At 41.8% G+C, this 24,622-nt stretch overlaps 1 protein-coding gene across 5 annotated transcripts in view; it reads left to right on the top strand.

Moving 5' to 3' along the window:
- LOC126470006 (protein artemis-like) overlaps positions 1–24,622 on the top strand; it is a 208,042-nt gene that overhangs the window by 47,265 nt on the left and 136,155 nt on the right. The window contains exon 5 of one of the 5 annotated variants that reach the window (XM_050097478.1): positions 17,501–18,428. The exons of the other annotated variants lie outside the window; for them this stretch is intronic. Coding sequence (XP_049953435.1) covers positions 17,501–17,605 — 105 coding nt within the window. The 3' untranslated portion in view covers positions 17,606–18,428. Of the gene's footprint in view, positions 1–17,500; positions 18,429–24,622 lie in introns of those variants that run through there. 5 annotated transcript variants of the gene reach the window in all.

Below are 24,622 nucleotides of genomic sequence, written 5' to 3'. Positions count from 1 at the left end.
TCATTATTTGCTGTCCAGTGTGCAAAATTATTATTGACAACATTAGGTATTATATATGTAAATCAGCCACAAAAATATGTAAAAAATAAAACTACAGAATTTCAGGCAAATTAGCATGCTAACGAAAATGCATAATTGGTCAAAATTAGATGCATCCATTTCCTAATTCATTTGTTTTGTTACATCTGTAAACTAATTTACTTTCTTCAAAACAAAAAAAGTCTTTGCTGATCCCACATTCACAACAATCGGCCTGGCCCCTTTTCCATCTGGTACCTTAGCCAATCGCTCGAATTCTGCCATATGTACTTTAGTGAGTAGTTTTGAGTAACCCAAATTTATCCAAATAAAATGTAGGTCACATGTCCCCTGAAGCACGCAGAAAATTCATAGTCTGAAAAAATTTAGTTCTGGAGGCCACTACGTCACTGTGTTTAAGTAAAAATTGTGTACCATCATTCTGACACTTGTATTTAAATCCTATAACATTTAACATGCACCTCAGAGATGTAGCAGATCCAAAAAATATATTTTTTCAATTAACTTTTTTCTCAGTTTTCCTGATGCTGGGTACTTACCATTGTAAAATTCATATACTATCCACCTGATAATGTTTTTATCAGAGTTCTTTAGTTTGCTCAAGAGCTCTGATTTTCCTGCATGACACACATGCTTGATAGTACTTAAGACCAGCACCACAAGCTTCAGGACAAATAGCCTGTATGGTAGCAAGGTTTTTTCTTACAATGGTTGTTCTGTCATTAGTATAGCACTGCATTTCTTGATACTATCACTACTGATCATGTCTGTGTTCTGCAAATCTTTCTTGATGAGTGTGCATGTAGATGCTAACACTTTACCTGTCTAAAAGACATTTTAAATATTTGTAGACTCTTTGTTTTACGGATTTGCTTTGCTGTTGAAACTCAGTTGCCCTTTTCAGTCGTATTCTTCCTGCTGTCAATGTGCATCTTGCAGGAGTTGTTTGAAAAAAAAGTGCACATGGCACAGGGGAAATCTTTCTTCCTGCGTTTCCGTTTCCAGGTTACACCAACACTACCACTCAGTGAATAAATTGCACAAATAATACCACAAGATACACTTTGTGACTTAGTCAAACTGACTAAACTAATAATATCAATGTAATGGAAGGAAACATTCCACGTGGGAAAAATTATATATAAAAACAAAGATGAGGTGACTTACCGAACAAAAGCGCTGGCAGGTCGATAGACACACAAACAAACACAAACATACACACAAAATTCAAGCTTTCGCAACAAACTGTTGCCTCATCAGGAAAGAGGGAAGGAGAGGGGAAGACGAAAGGAAGTGGGTTTTAAGGGAGAGGGTAAGGAGTCATTCCAATCCCGGGAGCGGAAAGACTTACCTTAGGGGGAAAAAAGGACAGGTATACACTCGCACACACGCACATATCCATCCACACATACAGACACAAGCAGACATATTTAAATACAAAGAGTTTGGGCAGAGATGTCAGTCGAGGCAGAAGTGTAGAGGCAAAGAAGTTGTTGAAAGACAGGTGAGGTATGAGTGGCGGCAACATGAAATTAGCGGAGATTGAGGCCTGGCGGATGACGAGAAGAGAGGATATACTGAAGGGCAAGTTCCCATCTCCGGAGTTCGGATAGGTTGGTGTTGGTGGGAAGTATCCAGATAACCCGGACGGTGTAACACTGTGCCAAGATGTGCTGGCTGTGCACCAAGGCATGTTTAGCCACAGGGTGATCCTCATTACCAAGAAACACTGTCTGCCTGTGTCCATTCATGCGAATGGACAGTTTGTTGTCTCATTAGTGGTGCTCGAACTAGGCAACTACGGAGACTCAGTGTTGCCATTTTCGAATGTTAGGACCACTAAGATAGGATTAGGTCCTCTAGGTCCTCCTTAGATCTGTTTCACATATATTCAGTTCTGTTTGGCTCATTTTCTGTTGCAAGCAAAAACAAATGGAAACACTTTATCACATACATGCTTCCCTCAGGGTCCCCATTAGGTTTTGTTTTCTTCTATACACATGTTCAGTAGTGATCATGGAGAAAAATGAACTTGTTGCTGTGTTTCTCTACAGCTGTATAAAAAACGAATGAGGAATACTAGAATTCATTGGGGGGCACCCTCTCATCATCTTGTGGCAGGAATTTTGAGCTTTATTCACCACTTTCCTGTGGTTGCAAGAGCATGAAAACAAACTTTTTAATTACTTCAGGAAGGCAATGAATAAAATGATTGTCTTCATTGCTAAGATACACTTAAGATGAAATGTATTCAAGCAATCCAGATGTTGGCCATAACTTTGAGGTAAGACAAAAAAAAAGAAAACACAATTTTTTTAAGGCCAATCTTTTGTTTAGATTTTAATAAAATGTTGAAATAGCACACATTTACAAATAATAGGTCAGAGTAAATACAAAGAAAAGTGAAGTTAAATGAGGTTTTACAAATTTTGAATCACATATTCTAAGCTCTTATTGGAAGAAGAGCTGTGAAGTTAATTTAGCCAAGAATTGAACAGTGGACACTTGAGTGAATTGGCTTCTGGTAGGCTCAAGCAGTGTGCTGCAGATTTGGCTGGTGCTTTATATATTGATTAGGGACCATCATTGGTGTACCAAATTGAGAGCCATCGGTGGAGTTCTAGATGGAGAAGTGTATGGTGTATCAGATGTAGAAGGAAGAGAATGCTTCCGCTTCCTGATTTTCTTTACAACTTTCAGCACCTCCATTTGAAAATAAAGTGTGTCAAACTGATCGAAATCCTCAAGAGAAGGGAGTAATCATTTGAATAATGAAAGGTGCTGATTTGGTGTTTCCTTCGGACTGCAATCACTCATAATTCAGCAGAATCCATTTTCCATTTTTTATGCCAGTATTTTGAAAGACTATTCAGATTTTTCAACTGCTGCAGCATCTCATGGTATGCTTGGAACTGACTTAAGACTCTTACTTTCAACAGTTGCATATGCAACACCTCCATCATCATGAGTTCCCCAGAAATTTGAAACGGTAGCTAATTTCCCGAATTGCATGGGCGTCATTGATGGGAAACGTATGTTAGCCAAAAATGTAAGAGATGTGTTGAAAGATTACTTCAGGACTTAAATGGGTTCAGTGTGTTGGCAATTTTCTAAAATATGATTTATCATAATATTTGTCACAAAATTGGTGTACAGTATTATAATTTTGTATGTATTTTAAATAAATTTGTTTATTTTCTTAATTTGAAATCGTTTCCTTTTAAATTTTCTCAAAATCGCAGTGAGCTTGCAAGTTGTCCTAATGTAAGATGTTTCTTATTCAACAAAGATCAGTTTTTCAATACTCGCCCAATTACATTTTTTTAGTGATGTCAAATTCGTCAGTCATTGCAAATTTAAACTTGATCATCTTTCCATTTTTCCTGCATGTTAAACTTATCCTTATATTTTTTTTTACAAGTTTTGTCTCACAGCACTGGCTTAGATTGCATTGCAAAACTCAGTCTATCCACATCAACTTCTGGTATAAAGCTCATTTTATCAGAAAAACTGCAGCAGTTACTTTCAAAAAATAACAGAGATAATTTTTAGAGAGAAGTATCACTGTGCACCCCATTTTGCTATAATGTGTTTTATTTTCAGACGAGGGGGCAGCAGCAGCAGATTTGCTGGCAGATATGCCCACTACTTTAAGTGACATTCAAATGAATGTGGTGTTGCTTTTAAGGTTTTGTGATATGTCGAACTTGTTTCCAAAGATTTTGGGGAGATTTTTGTAAGTGGTCAGCTGGTCACATATCCCTGTGCTGCTGTTTTAGCTCCTCTGTGGTTTTTCTTTTGTCTTCCCAGGTTTAGTATCTTTCATATAGTGCTGCAGTGAATAAAGCTATAAATTACTATTCATTGTTTGTGAATAACAAATATTATTTGAAACATTATTAACTTACACAAATAACACTTATTTGTCACCTGTGAATAAAAAGTGTTAATAATAATAGATAAGTTTGAAATCTAGTTGCATTTATTGCTCCAGTTCTTTGTCAATTATTAAACGTATGTACTTTTCCTTTCTTTTATTTAGTTTTAAGAACAATGTTTTTTGAAATGCCACATCAGAAACTTTATTTGATTTATGGAGATTTACTGTTGTAACACTAGAGAAAATAAGGTCTACACATGCATTGCACTCCTGAATTTGTCATGATTAATGACTTCGATGATAACTTTCGGCTCACAATCTTCTTCCGCAAACATTAAGAAATCATCAGTTCCGCTGTAGTTTTTGGGAAATAATTCATTGTGATTCCCCTTTAACTTCACTTCTCAAATCACATTCCAAACAAAATCTTCTTTTTGTGTCATAATGTCATTCGAAACTGTGACACGATTTCTTCAATATTTCTTTGGCTTTTATTTGTCTGAAATTTGTTGTAAGCCTCCCTTGGTCATGGACAGCAATATACTACTTGTTTTTAAACTGTTGGTTAGCCTAAGATGCAATAATTGCAGTTGGTATAAAAAAGGCAAAAATCGTCTTAGCCTTCTCTCGACACTTTCACGATAAACAAGTTGGAAGTATGCAACAATATTACGAACTCTTTTATATACTCGAATCCAATGTCTCTTGAGAGATTTTTGGATCTCAAAGTTCTATGTAGTTACATAGATTGCTGTCGGATCTAAAAACTATTCTATATTCTAAGGGAAATCTTAATTGGAGTTAATCGTAAAACACTGTGGATGACTTTTGATGTCCACCAGTATTCCATGAATATTTTAGGAGATTTTAGATTAAAAGTACGTTGATGTTAATCATTAAGATCCAGTGAGTTCTTGCTTGGTTCATTCAGTTTGTAGCACTACAACCATGACGTGCATAGCTATACCAATGAGACACGCATACCTGATAGTGTTAGCAATCTAAGAAAGGTTTTGAAGATTGAAAGTCTTTGTTGGCTGCATTCTCATCATTGGCTACTTACAGAGAGTTCTTGCTCCATGTTAGCAGTGGGACAGGGAGACGTATTGGCAGGTGTGCAGACAGTTGAAGGGAGCAGATTTGGTAGTGTGATGGCTGTAAAGCATGAGGCAGGGCCGTCTGCAGCACTGAATTCAGTCTCCTTGCACTTGTCGAAACAGCTAGGCATTTCTTGCCTCCTGAAACAAATTACAATTGCTGAGTCCACCAATTTGGATCCTTTGGTGGAATTCAGAAACGATTTAAAATTCAAACAATTTGCATCAAAGTTGTGCCTTATTATTGACTCAGCCTTTATTAAATCAAAGGCCATTAGATTTCTCTCTTTGTTGTATAAATTATTTAGCACGCTAAACACCTTTTCACAATAAGCATTGCTTACAGGAATTGACAACACAAATGACACAATCTCTCTAAGTTTTTGATGTGGTTTTGGTCAGATTTTAAAAAAAAATATGCCCAAATTTTGTCCTTGTCTTTTGGAAGATGTTCAAATATTTCTCAAAGATGGCAGTAATCTGTATATAAGATACCATTGTCAATATACTTTGAAATATTAAGCATGTAGGGTAATTTGGAGAGCTCTTCTCAAATAAATGAATGTGCACCTTTTAGACACAACATGATGAGCTTCTTATATAAAGGGTTTTCGGAGAAATCGTAGCAATATTGCAAGTACTTAATTGCTCACTCTAAAAACAATTCAGATTTGACGTAAAAAAAGGGTTTCCTCATTGTCGGAAACATTTCTTAATGTGGTTCTATTTTTGCTTCTGAAGACTGTTCTTCAGATGACTTATCAGTTTTCTCATTTCACTGTCTATTTCTATGATAGCACATGCATCACTTTCCAGTGCTAAGATTGGTGCTTAAAACTCCAAAATTACATTGTGCACATAGTAGGAAAACTTCTGGAATTCCTTCCTGTGTACATTCATTGACCCCCTTCATGGTTATCAAAATGCGTTATGCTTTTGCATATAAATTCCCATAGCTCCTTTCAGCATTAATCTTCCCGTTTCAACAAAAATACCACTTCACAGCAGGCTAGCAATGCAGTAAATGATCTAATGCGGATAAGAGAGATTGCCATCTTGTTGAGACAAGACGAAAAAGGTTTTTGCACTCGGCACTTGCAAATAAGAAACATTATTTCAGTTTCTTGGAGTATGTGGGAAGATGAGCTGAACTCATTGAATGTTTTTATAACGATGCTTTAGATATCTGCAGACAAAGCTTTAAGGTCCTATCTGACGCAATTGTTAAATACATGGCAGTTGCAGTTTGCTTTAATAAGATGATAGTTTGTGTTGTGACTCGCCGATCTTTCAAAGTGCCGCTGCGCAGTTACGCGCATCCTCTGCATGTGGCGCTGTCTGCCAGCCATGCAGCAGCAGTGCCACCTAAGCGGCCAGCCAGCCAGCCAGCCAGCGGCCGCTAGGCTCGGACTCAGTTATGATTTGACTGTTAAAGTGTACACACGTCTTACTATGTTTACTTGATCTGTGACTTTCATGTATTGCATCTTCCTGGAAATATATTTGTTCAACTTGAAGTTATAACAATTGGCGACGGGGATGGGATTTTTCTTTCCCATCGTTGACCCACATGTTTCCATGGCTACTTTAGAGCAACTATTGCAAGGTCTCATAGAACAGCAAACGCTTCTCACAAATGTGATTCGTGATTTTGTTGCGGCATCAAATGCAGGGCGTCTCTCGTCATTCTCTCTACCTCCTTTTCCTCCTTACGATGAGACAGCGGAAGACTGGTCTGATTACGAAAAACGTCTTCGACAGCACTTCTTGGCAATTCATGTCGCGGATGAACAAACATGCAAGTCTATGTTCCTTTCATGGATTTCACCTCAAATGTATCAGTTGTCGCAATTGGCTCCTTTGAAAGATCCTGCGTCTTTGTCCTTTACTGAAATGTGCTCACTTCTGTCTGTCTATTTTCAAAAGCAAACGCATGTGGTAGCCTCTCGTGTTGCCTGTTATCGTTGTCAAAAACAACTGAATCAATCCTATCACGCTTTGGCTGCTGAACTTCACGGCCTCAGTAGAAAGTGTCAACTTGTTACTGAAGTTCACAAAGAATCCTATGCCGATTCCATGGTACGGGATGCTATTATCCAATCGGTGCCCGACAAAGAAGTTAGGCAACGTGCCCTTCAGTTGGCAAATCCGACTCTAGATGAAGTCCTATCCATCGCTCAGTCTTTTGAAATTTCTTGAGCCGCTGGAGTGCAAATAGAGGTATGGGGCGACGTCGGGGAAATACAATCTCTGTGCGATGTTGACGAAGCGTGTGGCGTGTCCCCGCCGGCCGACGTGGCTGCAGTACGCTACCAAGCGCAGCCTCAGCCTACCCGTAAACAAACCTCCAAGAAACTGCAGCAAAACCCACGGCAACTTCCTTCATGTCCGCAGTGTTTTACGAAACATTCATGAGAAGATTGTCCACAACGTTGGGCCGTGTGTGTCAAAAAAAAGGGGGGGGTCATGTGTCATCTGTTTGCAAATACGACCGCATACATGTTGTTCATGAACATGATGCTGATTCTGATTCTGTGTTGTCTGTCAATTGTACTTCTACCCTTTCAGGGAAGTTATTCCTCACTGTCCAAATACTTTGTCGAGATGTTCGCATGCAGGTGGATACTGGTTCTGCTGCCACTATCATCAATTCTCAGACGTATGTTCAGTTGGGTTCTCCAATCCTGTCACCTGTCACTAGGCAGTTACGGACTTACAATAAACAGAAGATTTCTCTCTTGGGACAATTTGATGCTGAGGTATCTTACAAATCTGTCTTTCGCACTGTTCCCATATTTGTGGTCAACCATAGTAACACGGAGAATCTTTTTGGTTTCGATGCCTTTCGCGTTTTTGGGTTCTCCATAGAGGACTCTGTCAATATCGTCTGTGATGCTATTCCTTATGCTCAACTGGATTCCTTGTCGACGACATTTTTGTCCCTTTTTACTCCTGGGTTAGGCCGTGCAAATGACTTTGAAGCTCATATCATGCTCAAACCCACTGCTTGGCCTAAGTTTTTACGGGCTTGGCCCATTCCTGTGGTCCTTCGTGATCAGGTCAAATGGGAGCTGGATCATCTCACTGCTTCAGGGGTCTTGCTTCCTGTCACTTCCAGTGAGTGGTCCTCTCCTGTCGTCGTTGCTAAGCTAAATGGTGATATTCGTCTCTGTGGCGATTTCAAAGCCACTGTAAATGCTCAATGCCTTATCGACACTTACGCTACGCTTCGACCTGAAGAATTGTTCACTAAACTTGCTGGAGGCCAGTATTTTTCTAATCTTGACCTGTCAGAAGCTTATCATCAACTTCCTCTCGACGCTGCTTCCCGGCAGTTTCTGGTCCTTAACATGCCTTTCGGCCTCTATCAATACCAACGATTGCCATTCGAGGTTGCCAGCTCCCTTGCTCTCTTTCAGCGATTCTTGGAACAATTATTGCTCACTGTCCCTGGGTGTATAAATTACCAGGACGACATTGTTGTCACTGGCTCCACCACTGACGAACATCTTCAAAATCTCCGCACACTTTTTCCTGTCTTACAGACTGCCGGTCTTAAGTGTAATCTTCAGAAATCAAAATTTTTTCAGGCATCTATCACGTACTTGGGGTTTCAACTCTCTCCGGAGGGTATTCGTTCGCTTCAGCAAACTGTCGCTGCGATCAATGCCCTTCCTCACCCTACATCTGTTAAGGAACTGCAGGCCTTCTTGGGGAAAATAGCATACTATCACAAGTTTTACCATCTGCTGCTTCGGTGGCTCAGCCGTTGCATCGCCTGTTGCATAAAAACGTGCCTTTTCACTGGTCCGTGTCATGCGATGCGGCTTTCCAGAAATTGAAGTCTATGCTGAAACAGGCCCCGTGCCTGGCTACTTATTTACCTGGCCAACATTTTGTTCTTACCACAGACGCCTCTCAATTCGGGGTCGGTGCAGTCCTTGTGCACTGTTTTTCTGACGGTTCTGAACAACCCATTGCTTATGCCCCCAAGACGCTCACGGATGCCCAACATAAGTATTCTCAAATTGAAAAAGAAGCTTTGGTCATTATTTATGCTCTTCATAAGTTTGGTGTTTTTCTCTATGGGTCCAAATTTCATCTTGTTACGGATCACAAACTGCTTGTTTCCTTGTTTCATCCATCATCGTCACTTCCCGACAAGGCTGCACACCGCCTCCAGCGTTGGGCTCTTTACTTGTCTCGTTTCAATTATGAGATTCATTTCTGGCCGACGGCTCAACATGCGAATGCTGATGCACTATCTCGGCTTCCCATGGGTCCTGATCTGGCATTCGATAGGGACGAGCTTTTGTGTTTTCACCTTCTAACAACCCTACCACAACAAAGGTCAAACTTTAATAATGATTGTGGTGTTGCTCACGCTGCTAAATACTGCATTTTCGGGCAACAACAGTCATAAGTGGCAGGTGTACAGTTAATAGTCATTTCATGTAATAATGAAAAAACTAGGCACTCATCTTTTTGTGTTTCCCACGCTTGTCTCGTCATAAAATCATGGCTCAATCGTTGAAAATCTAGGTGGTTATGATTCCAAGCTCGGATGCAAAAAGGCCTAGGTTTTATTCTGCTATGTTCAAAAGTTTTGTTGATGCGCTTCACAAACTATTCTTGAAGATTACACTTTTGCTGGACAATGATGATGTAAAAAAATAATCAGCACTCCGAATTTAAGTTACACTTCCTTTTAATTGCTTTCACTGCAATATCACGTAAACACAAAACATCACTTCACAATACAAAACATACTTGAAAACATCTTCCTCACATTTTATAAGCCAACTACAATATGCATCTTTCCAACATGACGTCCAAGACTTGACTTTCTCAAGGTCCGACTCTCTAACAAGTTAACAACTAACCAACTATCGCTTACGTGCCCAAAAATCAGAGTTACAAGCACATCAAAGATCATAGTGACAAAAGAAAGAATACACATAAGAATAATATCATTGCAATATAAACATATCGATGTATCACAAATGAAATCGAATCTGAATGTTGTGTCAGAAATATGTCAACTACTTTGCAGAAACACAGTAGAATATTACTGGTATCGAGAGGTTCAGGTGAGCTGCCGTAATGGTTACGTAATTAAAGTACCATTACAACCTGGATGTTGCCGAGCAGCGGGTTGTGGACGGGTTCCCCATCACCAGGGACTGGCTGGTGGCTGCTACGGGTTCTGACCCTACCCTCTCCCGGGTTTTACGCTGTATTCAGAAGGGTTGGCCAGATCGTCTGTCCACTAAGACTTCTGATCCATTGCAGAACTACTACGCTTTGCGTTACCACCTCATGGCTAGGGATGGCGTTATCCTCCTTTCCACCGAAAATGCCTTGCCGCGTGTTGTGGTACCTGCATCTTTGCGTGCTTCGGTCTTGCGCCTCCTTCACCAAGGGCACTGGGGTGTGTCTTGCACAAAATCTCTGGCGCGCCGTCATGTGTACTGGCCCGGCATCAACTTTGAAATCGCACACATGGTTGCTGCCTGCGGCCCTTGTGCATCACAGGCTGCCTCCCCGAAGTTATCTTTGTCACCGTGGCCTTCGCCTGTGAGGCCCTGGGAGCGTATTCATGCTGACTTCGCGGGACCTTTTTTAGGTACTTCTTGGCTTCTCGTTATTGACGCCTACTCTAACTTTCCTTTCATTGTCTGTTGCACGTCACCCACCACCGCGGCAACCACCAATGCTCTAGCTCGTATTTTCTCTTTGGAAGGCCTTCCCTCTACTCTTGTTACTGATAATGGTCCGCAATTTGCCTCTTCCTATTTTGCGGATTTTTGTGCCCGTCACGGCGTCATGCATGTCACGGCCATGTCATGACATGGCAAGATGGCGGCCGAGTAGGTTGCAGTGTGATGTGGCTCCACATTCAGATGCAGATTTTCTCGGTAAAAATTTGATTGTGGACACAGATTTTTAATTATCGTGTACCGGGAGTGTTATCTTACACAGTCCGTTCTCGTTTGCTCTTCAAATACTGTAAATAAAACAGAGAGAGTGATTAAAGTGCTGCTAGTGCGTTCGTCGTGTGCTACGCGTCAACGGAGAGGCCGTCGCCCTCCCGCTGGCAGAGCGCGTGTCGGTTTCGCCAGTCAGCCGCGGCGGTTCTCGCGTGTCAGCACTCCGCGCCGCGCGCTGCGACACCTCGCCAGCCGCAGCGGAATCCGACGCGTCGGCAGTGTCCACCAGCTGCCCCGCGCCCCGCCGTCGACGTCAGCAGTAGCGGCCACCAGCTGTGCTCCCTGCTGTTGGTAAACAACCGCCTGCCTACCTTTGGCCCTGGATTCCAGCCGACGAAGCAGCGACACCAGCACACCAGAGGCCGACGGAAGAGGAAGGAAAGCGTGGGGTAAGACGCTAGCTAGAGCCATCAACGTCACACCAGGTATGGAACACACGGAGGAAGAACTTGTCCCCATGTCCCCCAGTCAAAAGATAGCAGCCATAGACAAAATATTGAGTGAAATAGAAGCAGAGTTAAAAGCTAAGCATGTTTCATCTGCCCTGTTAACCGTCATTAGAGACAAAGTGTTTCCCTTGGCTTTCGAAATAACTAGCCTCGAAGCTAAACTGTCCTGCCGAAACGATGAAAATAGGCGATTAAGACTAGAACTACAGAGAGCCTCGAATCCAGTCAAGACTTACAAATACAAACTTTGCAAGAGAAGGCTGAGAAATTAGAGAACGAAAATAGGGAATTGAGTGTAGCGAACCAAGACTTGCAGCAACAAATAAGAGAACTAACTAATAAAGTCACACAACAAGCACAGACACAAGCACAGACACTGACATATGCTGCCGCCCTAACTATAGAGCCCAAAACCAAAGAGGCTCGAAGAATAGAACAGGCTAAAACAAAACAGGCCACAACCCTCTATATCAAATCGACAGAAAATCAAGACGCCAAAGCTGTCTGACAGACCATCACCAAGAATATAAATCCCAGGAAAGAGAATATACATATAAAATCAATCAGAACCACACAGACTGCCGTTACAGTAGAAACGGAAACACAGGAGGACTGTCGAAAAATAATAGAAAAGACTAAAGGCCTGCACACCATTGTTTGTGAAGGACCGCGAAAACGCAAGCCACTCGTGGCAGTATATCACGTGCCAGATACACTTACCGACGAAGAGTTTCTTGAAAGCCTTTACGAGCAGAATCTAAGCGGTGACACCACGAAAGAAGACTTCGACAGAGAGGTCAAAATAAGATTCAAAACAGGGCCTAGAGGAAGGGGTTTCAGTCACCAGATACTGGAGGTCAGCCCACACCTGTACAGAGTCCTTACAAGAAGACAGAGTGTCTACATAGACTTCGAATCACTTTCTGTGAAAGACTATACAGTAGTAAACAAGTGTTTTAAGTGTTGTGACCTAGGACATACGACTAAAACCTGCAGAAAAACCGACGTCACGTGTGCCAAGTGCGGCAACCAAGGACACAAGCGCAGTGAGTGCAGGTCCGCGGTTTGCGTCTGTATCCCCTGCAAATACAGAGGCCACGTCTGCAATAAAACAAAAGGAGGTGATTGTCAGACCTATAAACAGCTGCATGACCGGCTCCTGGACAGTATAGACTATGGCAGCTAAAATCAGCACACACGCAATAAACACGAATGCCCAAAGCCAATCACCCAAAACACATAAATACAAATCACCGTCAACATTACAGAGAAGCTACCGAAGAGCAATTTCCTGGAGAAGACAAATGAATCTTCTGCCGGAGAATTACGTCGATAATGAACCCATCCCGCCCCTAACACACTCAATGACATTACAGGATAGCTGCATTAATACAATAGAATATATAGATGACATGACAATCTGTGGTTCCATCCACTACGAGGTGGCAAAGCAAATTAAAAGACAGTTACACCACTGGATAAACTTCCAAATAACATTAATGCAGAGGATAGATGAGTTGGAAGATGAGCTTACATATATTGTGCACAAGAAAATGTACAAACAAAACAGACATACTCCCTCACAATTTCTCCCAGCCGAAGTACATCACACCACACATACACAGGATGAACACAAACCAGAATCATCACCACATGGAAAACCCTACGACGCACGTAAATGTGAACAGTACATCAAACAAGTCAAATTTGTCTCGGGAGGCACTCTTCACCCCGGGAAAAAGGAACAAGGAACAGACAGGCATGCAGTCCCTGAATCAAAACACATCGAAACACTCGGGCTACAGACCAATACAAAACTCAAAACTACTGGACCCAGACTTATAAAAGTAGACCAATTAGATGAGGACAAATCTGAGGGAGAGACATGTGACATTTGCAACAATGTCAACGTGCGTCTAGCAACAACCTCCACTCCAAACACAAACAAAGACGACATAACACATACAGTCAGTCCCATACAAATCATCACCATCGCCGACACCACGCCAGCAAATACCACCAACATCAGTGAAAAACGTGTGATGGCAAACAGCATTGAAGAGGCGTGTGACAAAACGAAAAGTAACCGTGTGACATCCCAAAGAGGTCTTAAAATGTCCCCCAATCAGCGGCCAACACCAAGCCACAATCCGTCCAGTACCACCTCAGAGACCGCAACAGAAACCAGCACCAACAGCAAGCCAGCTGCACCTAATTATGATAATTTAGAACTTGACTTACTTTTAAGTAGGCTAGAGAAAAGAGAGATACTGCAGACAGCGCAGCGGATGCTACTTAGATTGTGCCATCCAAAGGAAGATTCTCTCTGTTTTCCAGTAACTGATCAAACAGACAGAATCATCCTAAAAACAGAAAATATTCCTACATCAGCAGAGCCGCTGCTCGATCTCATGCTCCAGGTCTGCCTGCGCAGGTCAGAATCTTTCGACTTGGACAAAATATATATAGATCATGTAAGAGCACACGGACGAACATATTTTGATTACTCACAGACTGGCAGTAAATGTTTTGTACACGTAAAACACCCAGAACACACAGACAAAAAATGAATATCTTACAACATAACACAAAAAACAGTACGACAGACAGCGCGGAAATCCCTAAAATAGCACAAGACCTGCAGGCAGACATCATGTGCTTACAAGAACCCTATAACAGAAACGGGCAACTGATATGTCTACCAAAACATGCTACCACAAGAACAGGCAGCAATGACTGTAAGGCTGCAATAGTAATTCTAAATAGAACTTTTAACATAGTTAAGGTAACCCAGTTATGCAATCAACACTTGGTTACCATAGAGATAACTAACGGGAACGTCACATGCGTTATTGCATCCATGTATGCCCAATACAGCCATCAAATACAGCCATATGCAGACTACATCAGAGACCTAGTAATGTATGCCAGAGGCAAAAAATTAGTGATAAGTGCTGACATTAATTCCAGATCGACCCTCTGGAACTCAGACAGAACAGATGACAGAGGACGCATAATCACTGATCTAATACAAGAAACACAATTACATGTAATGAATACGGAAGGACCTATACCAACATATGCAGGGTTTGATTGTACGCGCAGTAATATCGACTTCACGCTAGCAAATAATGCAGCAATGGCATACGTAACAAACTGGACTGTACACGACAACATAACCAGTAGTGATCATAATGTCATAACATACACACTAACTCACACCCAGAACACAATGACCAAATCACATACCAGACACTTGCTGTTGCACAAAGCAGACTGGAACAAATTAACGGAAATTATCCAACGACACGATCTAGAAAACATCAATGGAAGTATCGATTATAGAGCACACAAGTTAACACAGGTGATACAACATGCACAAAACACATCAATACCGACAGCAAAGAACACAAATTGCTCACCAGTACCATGGACCAACGAACTTACGAGACTCAAACAAGACGCAAACGAAAATTATATCAAAGGGCGATAGCCGATAGGGACCGACGAATAAGACTTGAAGCATATAGGCATGCACAAGACTTATACAGACAGACCCTATACAACACACGTAGACAACAATGGGAGCTATTTGTAACAACACAAACAGAGCAAAATATATGGGGGGAACCATACAAAATACTAACAGAGAAGATAAAAACCCCACTAGTTCTGGGAACGGTAAGGCAGGATGACGGCACGATGACGAGGGGATGGAGGAATACAGCGGAGTTTCTGCTGTATAAACTGCTCCCTGACGACGTTATCGATACAGACACACAATATCATGCAACACTAAGAGAAAACCTACACACACCATACAACACTGCAACTGTCACCTGTCCTTTTGCGCAAGAAGAGGTTGCGCTAGCAATCTCAGAGCCCAAAAACAAAAAAGCACCTGGACCAGATGGTATCCACTTGGAAACACTGAAAAAACTAGCACCGCAGATCACCCCGTTCCTAACAACGTTACTGAACGATGCCTTACGGCTGGGCAGGGTACCTACAGTATGGAAAACCTCCAAAGCAGTCATTATTAAGAAATCAGCGGACAGGGATCCTTCAGATCCAAAGACTTACAGGCCAATATGCCTAATAAACACCCTAGCAAAGATTCAGGAGAAGCTACTGTGTAAGCGCCTGCAAACACACAGAGCTCTCAGGGGTATGAGCCAACATCAGTTCGGTTTCAGATCTGGCAGATCAATAGATGATGCCATCAACCAGCCCCTGCACATAGTTAACACCACAAAACAGAAATACGCCATGGCAATAATGATTGACATTGCCAGAGCATTTGATAATCTTTGGTGGCCAGCACTGTTTCAGAGGCTAAGACATCTGGAGGTACCGCAATCACTGTACAACAGTTTTCTGGACTACTGTAAAGACGGAGTAGTCGAATGGCAGATGGACAGCCGGAAAGTAATTAAAAGAATTACCAAAGGCTGTCCTCAAGGGTCGATCTGCGGCCCCATCTTCTGGGACATAACAATCGAACCCCTCCTACAACTTCTGGATGGGGATGACAGGTCAGACGGAATTGTCGCCTACGCAGATGACCTATTAGATGCAGTCACTGCAAACAACAGAGCCCAGTTAGAAGAGAAAGCCAGTGGATTACTACAAACAATTACTCAGTGGTGTCACAACAACAAACTCAGGATAGCCGAAAACAAAACAACATACACTTTACTGAAAGGATCACTCCAAAGGAATCCTTCGGTTAAAATTGGGAACACAAACATCAAACGAGAACGCATTACGCGCTATCTTGGGATACACATAGATGAAAAATTGAATTTCCACGAACACATAAGGCTGACAACAGACAAAGCAGAAAAAATACTCCACAAACTGGTGAGGCTAAATTCAAAACAGTACAGACTACCTCTACCAGTCATACGTACATACCACTGTGCGCTCTTCGAATCAGTACTCAGCTATGCAGCTAGCACGTGGGCACATAGACTGAAAGTGGTCACCAACAAAGCATCCGTCAGACGAGGGCAGAGAAGTGTCCTACTTAGGCTATCTGGAGCCTTCGGTACCACCTCAGCGGATGCACTGTGTGTGGTGCTCGGAATATGCCCCATAGATATCACGATCAAATACAGAGCTGCGAGGTACTGGTTAAAGGTGGGGAGACTAGATAAGGTACACACAATAACTGGTGTGGCCATAGAGACGATACGTCACCTTAAAAGTTGGCATTTGGATACATGGCAAGGTGAGTGGGATGTAAGTGATAAGGGACGTAGGCTGCACGACTTCCTCCCTGACATAAGGGAGCGGTTGAGAATGAGACATATCGATCCCAGCCGCGGTATGGTACATTTCTTAACCGGGCACGGACCTTATCCCACGCACTTAAACCACGTGAGTCTGAGGCAGACACCTACATGCACATGTGGGGAAGAAGGTTCCCCAGAACACACTGTCTTTTTCTGCGGGCAATACACGAACAATAGACATACACTACACTTAGATTACACAGATACAGACATAGATATATACACAGCAATAAGAGACGAAGAACAATGGGCACAATTAAACGCACTGACAAACAGTATTTCAAAAACAACACATGAAGAGTATATGCGGACACGACATCACAGACATGCCTATGTGCAGCGTAACGGAAATCTCCAGAGGATGGACAGCGATACCCACAGTGACAGCGAAAATAGTGAAAATGAGGAGGAACAGGAGGAGGAAGCTGAGATGTGACAGTAAATAAGCAAATTGCTGGCAATCAAAATTTTATTTATATTTCAACCTCAAATTATTGTTATTTTGAATCATTATTTGTAAATGTTGTAGATCAAACAAAAGGAAAGAAAACTGTAAAAAGATGAAAAGCGAAAATTGTAAGATGTACGACCTGTTTTAAACATCAGGTAACAGGTCTATAATTTGGCAATAAATAAATAATAATAATAATAATAATAATAATAATAATAATAATAATAATAATAATAATAATGTCACGGCCCCTCCGTTCCATCCACAGTCAAACGGTGAGGCTGAACGACATTTCAGGTTCAGATGAGGAAACTCTTGAATTCTTCTGCTGCTGATGATGCGCTTCTTCAGTTTCTGGCTTCTAACCGTTTCACCCCCATGGGCGACCACAGCCCGGCTTAGCTCTTACATGGCCAACAGCCCCGCACGCTACTTCATCTTCTGTGGCCTTCCACCTCACCTCATGTCTGCGGGAGCCTTCACTTGGCTGGTTCACCGACGACGACCTTGTATGGGTACGGGAGTATGGCAGGCAGCGAAAATGGAGTCCTGGACACATCTTACGACACCGTGGCCAACGCCTGTATGAAATCCAGACAGACACGGGTGTTGCAGTGCGTCATTCGGACCAGCTTCGGCCTCGTGTGCCGGCCACGCCTCTTCCGGATGTCGCTACACCTCCTTCGGTTCTGCCTGATGCTCGGGATACTGGAATCTCTCATGACTCACAACGCAGTCCTCTCACCATCATATCGGTGCCAGCACAAGAACTGACACCACCAGGAGACGTGCCCATGCAGGAACCAGATGACCGTCATCTGTCGGAGCAACTCTACTCGCCTCCTTCTACTACGGACGCAGACACATCGCCCATGTTTCCTGTTATAACAACCGGACTTGCCGCAATGGGCAGATTGGTGCACGGGGCCCCAGCTGATTCGACCCCCACGTCTCCTGTCATCTTGACTCGTTATCATGGGAGACACTTCCGTCCGTACGGGAAGCCGCCGCCTCGAGACTTTACGGCCAGTCAGACAACACCTATGGACGTTAGCAATCTACAGGCCACCTCCATCAAGACCTGTGCAAAAACTTCAAAGGGGGGAGAAGTGTTGTGACTCACCGATCTTTCAAAGTGCCGCCGCGCAGTTACGCGCGTCCTCAACATGCGGTGCTGTCTGCCAGCCAAGCAGCAGCAGCACCACCTAAGTGGCCAGCCGGCCAGCAGCTGCTAGACTCGGACTCAGTTATCATTTGACTGTTAAAGTGTACACACGTCTTATTCTGTTTACTTGATCTGTGACTTTCATGTATTGCGTCTTCCTTGAAATATATTTGTTCAACTTGAAGTTATAACAGTTTGCCTGTCATAATTTTTGGAATACTGAATTGTTTGCAATACAATTTACAGAAGCGTTATCCACTCTGTAAGCAGTTAACTGGGTCAGTTTTAAATAATTTTCTTCTGTCATTGGATCATCATAAAAATCTAAAAGCTTTGTAGATATCCCTGTGTCTATATCAAAATACTACACAGCAACAGATAAGCTTCAATGTTTACCTTCCCCCCCCCCCCCCCCCCCCCCCCTCCTCGCAGCGGCCATAAAAATTTAACCAGACGTATTCAATTTCTGCTTGGTACATATGGGTACAAGTCGGTAGTCTTTGTGACTGACTGCTGCCAGTTCCAAAGTTCTGACAGCTGTGTGTCCAGTATTAACTAATAAAGCATTTCGCAATGAATAACGATGAAGATATTCCTGGCCAACAGGGTCACGTACAATTCATAGTTCTCAAAGGAGGCCAAGTAAAACGAAGACTCAAGCAAGAAATGGACATGTGATATGTAACAAAAAGAAATAATTACAAGGATTTGAGAGCGATCTGTTTTATCTAGTTATTAACTATAGCCACCCAAGCATCCACGCTCACCACATGTGTACTAAAATCCAGCGACAGTAAGTTGACAGTCAATGTGACTTCCTTGTAAACTTTAAATGATAACAGAAATAAAGCAGAACGAGTAAACTTATCTTTGCTCACTCTAATGTCCTCCAGCTGAAATTCTTGCAAGTTAGTTAAGTTATGTGAACAGTTTTTACACAGCAGTAATTATTCTTTGATCTTGTAGGCAATAAACTGAAAGCATGACGTAAGCTGCCATCATCCGCGAGTCACTCAGGACAAAGCGAGTTGCACCTCCTGACGGCCTGGGATCTTTCAAGGGCCCTGCGTTAGTATGGCCTACAAGCATGGTTCAAATGGCTCTGAGCACTATGGGACTCAACTGCTAAGGTCATTAGTCCCCTAGAACTTAGAACTAGTTAAACCTAACTAACCTATGGACATCACAAACAACCATGCCCGAGGCAGGATTCGAACCTGCGACCGTAGCGGTCTTGCGGTTCCAGACTGCAGCGCCTTTAACCGCACGGCCACTTCGGCCGGCTACAAGCATGGGCCTGCACACGGCTACGGTGTGCGAGAGAGAGGGTGAATACATGCGACAAACGTTGGTGGAATTTATCGAAGAGGACCGATGCTATTTCGCGTTGTAATGCAACTGTGTTAGCGCTTTCTGACTGCCACACGGCTGTATACCACTGTCCAGCTAGGCTGTGTTTCTAGGACAGAGTTGGCGCCGGTTTCCCCATAGGATGCCGTGCTCGGATTGTGCTTTGACTGTGCTCCTGCCGTGTCGCGTTGCGTGCATTCCCACATAAAGTACCGTGTACGAGCTGTCTTCAGTCACCAATCACACAAGTAGACGAGAATGTTGTGGCTCTCGGGACTTACTTAGTTTTATTGAGAAGACAACAAGAGTGGGAAAGAAAGAAACATTACTGGGTTCACCCTTAATTCAGAGCTAGAAAAGAAGAGGGAGAATTCTACAGGATACTTAATAGGCTTGTTGTTGTTCCTGTGATATTTGTTAAGTATTAGAATAAGTTCAGGATGCTGCTTGTCCATGTCCATGAAAACCACAAAAAATGTCACTACTTTTCTCTTCTTCTCTGATGATTGGGGCGGTTGCCGGGGTTCATTCTTAGTTCTTATAAAATGAGACAGTGCAGTTTCCAGATTGTTATCAGTGCTGCCAGGCGAGATTGAAGATCTTTGGCCTCTGTTTATCTGGCCAGCATGCCTTATTGTTGAACTTGCAGGAGAGGAAGTACTGTGATCCACCAAGGATGGACCTACCTAATCATACTCGTTTTCTTCTCAGTTTACATCATCATATAGGGAACTTTGAACGTTGGTGAAAGTCTCATGGATTTAAGGAAAAGGAGTCAAAAACTGTGTTTCATCTTCCAGTCTCCATTTCTTCTTTGGAACCTGCCAGGTGTGGTTTGCATCTAGCAAGACCTCAAATAAATTACAACCTCAGTAATGCCCATGTGCTTCTCCATTCATCACCTGCAAGTAAGCAAAAATATAGCTGAATGTGAAAAATATTATAACTGTTACCTTCAGTAAGTATAACAAAAAGTGACACCAACAAAGCTTATACTTCCTGGATTCATTAAGCTTGTCACCAATCTCCATCCATATATTGTCATTGACAAAGAGTGTTGTCATTGTCTTCATGCAACACAACATGGAGCTTTTGATGCTGCTGAAAAAGTATTACCAGCTGCTCTCCCATATTTACAAAAAATTCACAGAGGCTACTGTGAGGTCAGATGGGACATGTGAATTCAAGAGAGTTGCAGGCTTTCAGGCAAAGCTAGAAAGAGCCGAACACCAAACGACTGGCAACAGGTGATGTACTGGTTCTTTGATGTAGTTTCCACTTGAAGTACTGTGTACCCACTCTGCATCTGTCATCTGTTTTGGAATCACTCTCCTGATGGATGTCCTAGAGCATGACAGATGCACAGTAGCAACACAGCAGGCTATGTGGAAATGAGGTACTTAACGCCTTCGCAAAGTAAATACGATGAGTTCAGTTGTGATCCCATTCTTTATGAGGCAGTTGGAGCATAGTCAAAACACAGTTTGAACACAGTGCCGTATGTTGAAACTAGCCCTAACCGCATCATACCACTTCGTGCTGGATCGCTCACCTATTGGTACAGTCCTGCACCGCGCCATTTTCGTATCTGACTGCCCGTGTGGTTCCACCACACAGATGCAGGGCTCTAATTAATCACATTTGACAATGAAGTAAATGAATGTGAAAGCACATGGCAAATTCAAATATGAAATGTTGGGAGAATCTAGACGAGTCCTGACCATCTGGCAACATAGTAATGGCCCAAACAGCTGAGGCCACCCACCTATAAACATTTTTGTTTCATTTTGTACGCTGTAAGTCTGTTAGACCTGTGCACAGCTTGAAGAATGGTTTCAGCCCTGCTGTTCTTCACTAAGCAAGGTGGTGTATCGTTGACTTCCTCCCACATCTGAACAGGCTATACAGTCAGAGGGGTCTACATTTCAACACATATTCGGAAGTACGGTGCAACTTAACTTGATATTATTGTCATTGTTATAGGTGAAAGAAGTAATAAGAACTGAGAAAATTGTAGAAACAGCTGGGGATCAAACCCTAAGTCTAAGTTTTGTGGCCTACAACTTAGGTACTGAACCACAGTGGCACATTTCTGGACAAACCATTATTAAGTTATTTATCAAACAGAAACTACACGGAGGCAAGGGAACAAATACTATTTCTGTACAGGAAGTAAACAAAGAAAATACAGTAGCATTCTATGTTGTTCATTATTTAACTTACAGATAATTTGTTGGTGAATAAATTTGTTTGAATGGCCCACATATTTGAATAATTGTCCCAACAGAAATCTACTAGAATAATTCCCATCTCTTTTCATCACTACACCTAACAATTCTTTTCTCTCTCTGTTTGTATTATCAAATGTAACGAGTCGTACGAAGTACTTTGTTCAAGTTACCCATGAAAGCCTATGGTGTAGCTGGATTGAAGTTATTTTGATAATCGTAAAAAAATGATTATAATCTGTTTTCACACTCCTCAGCATAAATCTTTTTAATTTGTTCCATTCAAAACATGTCTAAATGTCAGTGCAATTTTAGCAGCTGGCTAAAAGCGAGCATTAATTCATCAGCTATTGTTTCATAGAATTATGGGCTTTCAAATAGAAAATGAGGTGGTGTCATGGCTCTCAACTATGTACCCTCTAACTCAGACTGGAAATATTAAAAGTTTTGGCTGGTTTTGTTGTCAAGGGGCTGGGATATGTAGTTGCTGCACCACAAGCCAAATACTGCTGAGTCTACAGTATACGATATGAATATACACATGAATCAAATGGTCGAAGGTTCCTATCACTTGGCAATTGCGAATTTTTAATGTTATATAGAAATTTATAAACAAAAGATTCCAATTAAGTAAATTCTACTGGTACTATTTTAACAACTTTAAATGATGAGTACGATAGCAGAAGTAATTTTGAGAATGCCGTATATTTCTGCAAAACACTTATTGGTGTCGATGGTCCAGCAATTAAATAAAATATAAGTTCAATAACGGGGAAACGATAGATTCCTACTTCACGTAATTAGTTATGAGCAACATAGCTCGCAAGATATTCACTTCCAAATGCGTACTACGTCTTCACTGCAGAAGCCGTGGAGATCTCACAGGTGCACAAGTCAGCACTATGAAATATTTCTATACCCACAACCACGTGCAAACTGCTCCACTCTCCAAGTCTTTCCCGTGACCGTGCATCCATTGTGCCATACTGTTCAGGACTCTCCTGTCCTCTCCCATCCTCCAGCACTCCCCCCATTTCCACACACTCTCTCCACATGTCCTTTTTGGAATGATTGTTGTGATTGGGTAGAGCACTCCTGCCCTGTCTCCAAGCCAACGCACACTCACAAACATAATAAAACACATTCAAAATACCAGATTTACATTTAAATAACTTGAAATTAAATTAATATTCCTATGGCCGGACCATAAACACGCTCTAACACACATTATTAAACACATAAACAAATTAAACATATATCAACGGAATAGAACAGAAGTAAGCCAGTAGCCTAATGTCTCTGTGCTTTCTAAAACACAGTAAATAATTGACCAATTTCTTCATGAATAGTATATATCAGATATAAACAAAGACATAGACGAATAAATATATTTATAAGCATGCTGCTACCATTTTTTAGTGTAACTGTGGAGTACTTATGGCTTAATGCAGTTAATAGTAATCAGCCAATTTGACCTCTAATAACTTACGTACTATTCAAGGTACATGCCTGTAATTTATACCAATATAGGTTTACACTAATAGCTTTCGAAAGACACGTTGATCAACAAAATCGGATGAACTGTTTAGATTTTGGAAATTCATTGCTGGGTGTTACTTGTACAATTTATCGTCAGATACTAAACTTTAAACCAATAAAGATATTGAAAATCTGATTACACCATCAGAATAGTTGTGCAAATAATGGTAATGTACATGTTTCTTTTTGAGGTATCATGATTCATCTGGCCACTATTAATTTCTGTACGAACTTTGAAATGTCTGCCATTAAGGTTTCACAGAGTCCGCCATCTTTGGCATTCCCAGAATGTCTCCTTCATTGACACAGCGTCACCATGGAATTCCCAGCTACACGGTCCCTGGACCATGTGTTGGGGCTACCCCTCTTGTCCAGTACACAACTTGCCCATTACCTCACACACCTCCGCTTATTAAAATTCTGGCTTGCCAGAATGTTCTGAAGTAGCACCCTTCAGTTCATAGAAGTACACATAAAACAAATTTCAAAGAACAGACTTTAATGATTAAAATGCCCGGCCAATAGTGTTTACAAATTTTATTGTAGTTGTGTGAGAGCATCGTGAATTTCAAAATGAACTTAATCTAACACAAATTATCAATGAAATGGCATATTAATTAAATGCCTGCATTTCTGTTATGCATAAACAAATTATGATCAAAATGGCATATTAAGTAAATGCCTGCATTTCAGTTATGCATAAACAATTTTTTGGACAAGAAATAATATTTTTTAAATGCAATTTCACTTGTGCGTGATTTTGTAAGTATTTCTTATGCCACTCAGTCAGCGCAAAGGCACCTTCTTGCACTAATTTTTTCTGTCGCACTACACACGATCACATGGGTTTTTGCACGAAGTATTGATCAACTCATATCGGTCTTTTCACCAAGTGCCTCACAGAAATCGTGTCTGCCTCTGAATTCAGAGTTCTACCATTTGTGACAAATCTGTCTACAATGAAAACCAAAAGTAGAAACCCCTCAACAAACCATTTCCCAAAACCAACCAGGATCCTCGCTAGAGATACCCTCCAGCGGTAAACGATACTTTAGGAACAAAGTCACCAGGCAAATGACTGAGTCACAGGAAGCTGAAATTCCCGTAAGTTCTATTTAATTGACTTTAATCAATCAT

The sequence above is a fragment of the Schistocerca serialis genome, chromosome 3 (genome assembly GCF_023864345.2).
Source record: "Schistocerca serialis cubense isolate TAMUIC-IGC-003099 chromosome 3, iqSchSeri2.2, whole genome shotgun sequence".
NCBI classification, from domain to species: Eukaryota; Metazoa; Arthropoda; class Insecta; order Orthoptera; family Acrididae; genus Schistocerca; species Schistocerca serialis.
Note: the sequence above shows the minus strand (reverse complement) of the source record. Positions and strands in the feature narration are given on the sequence as shown.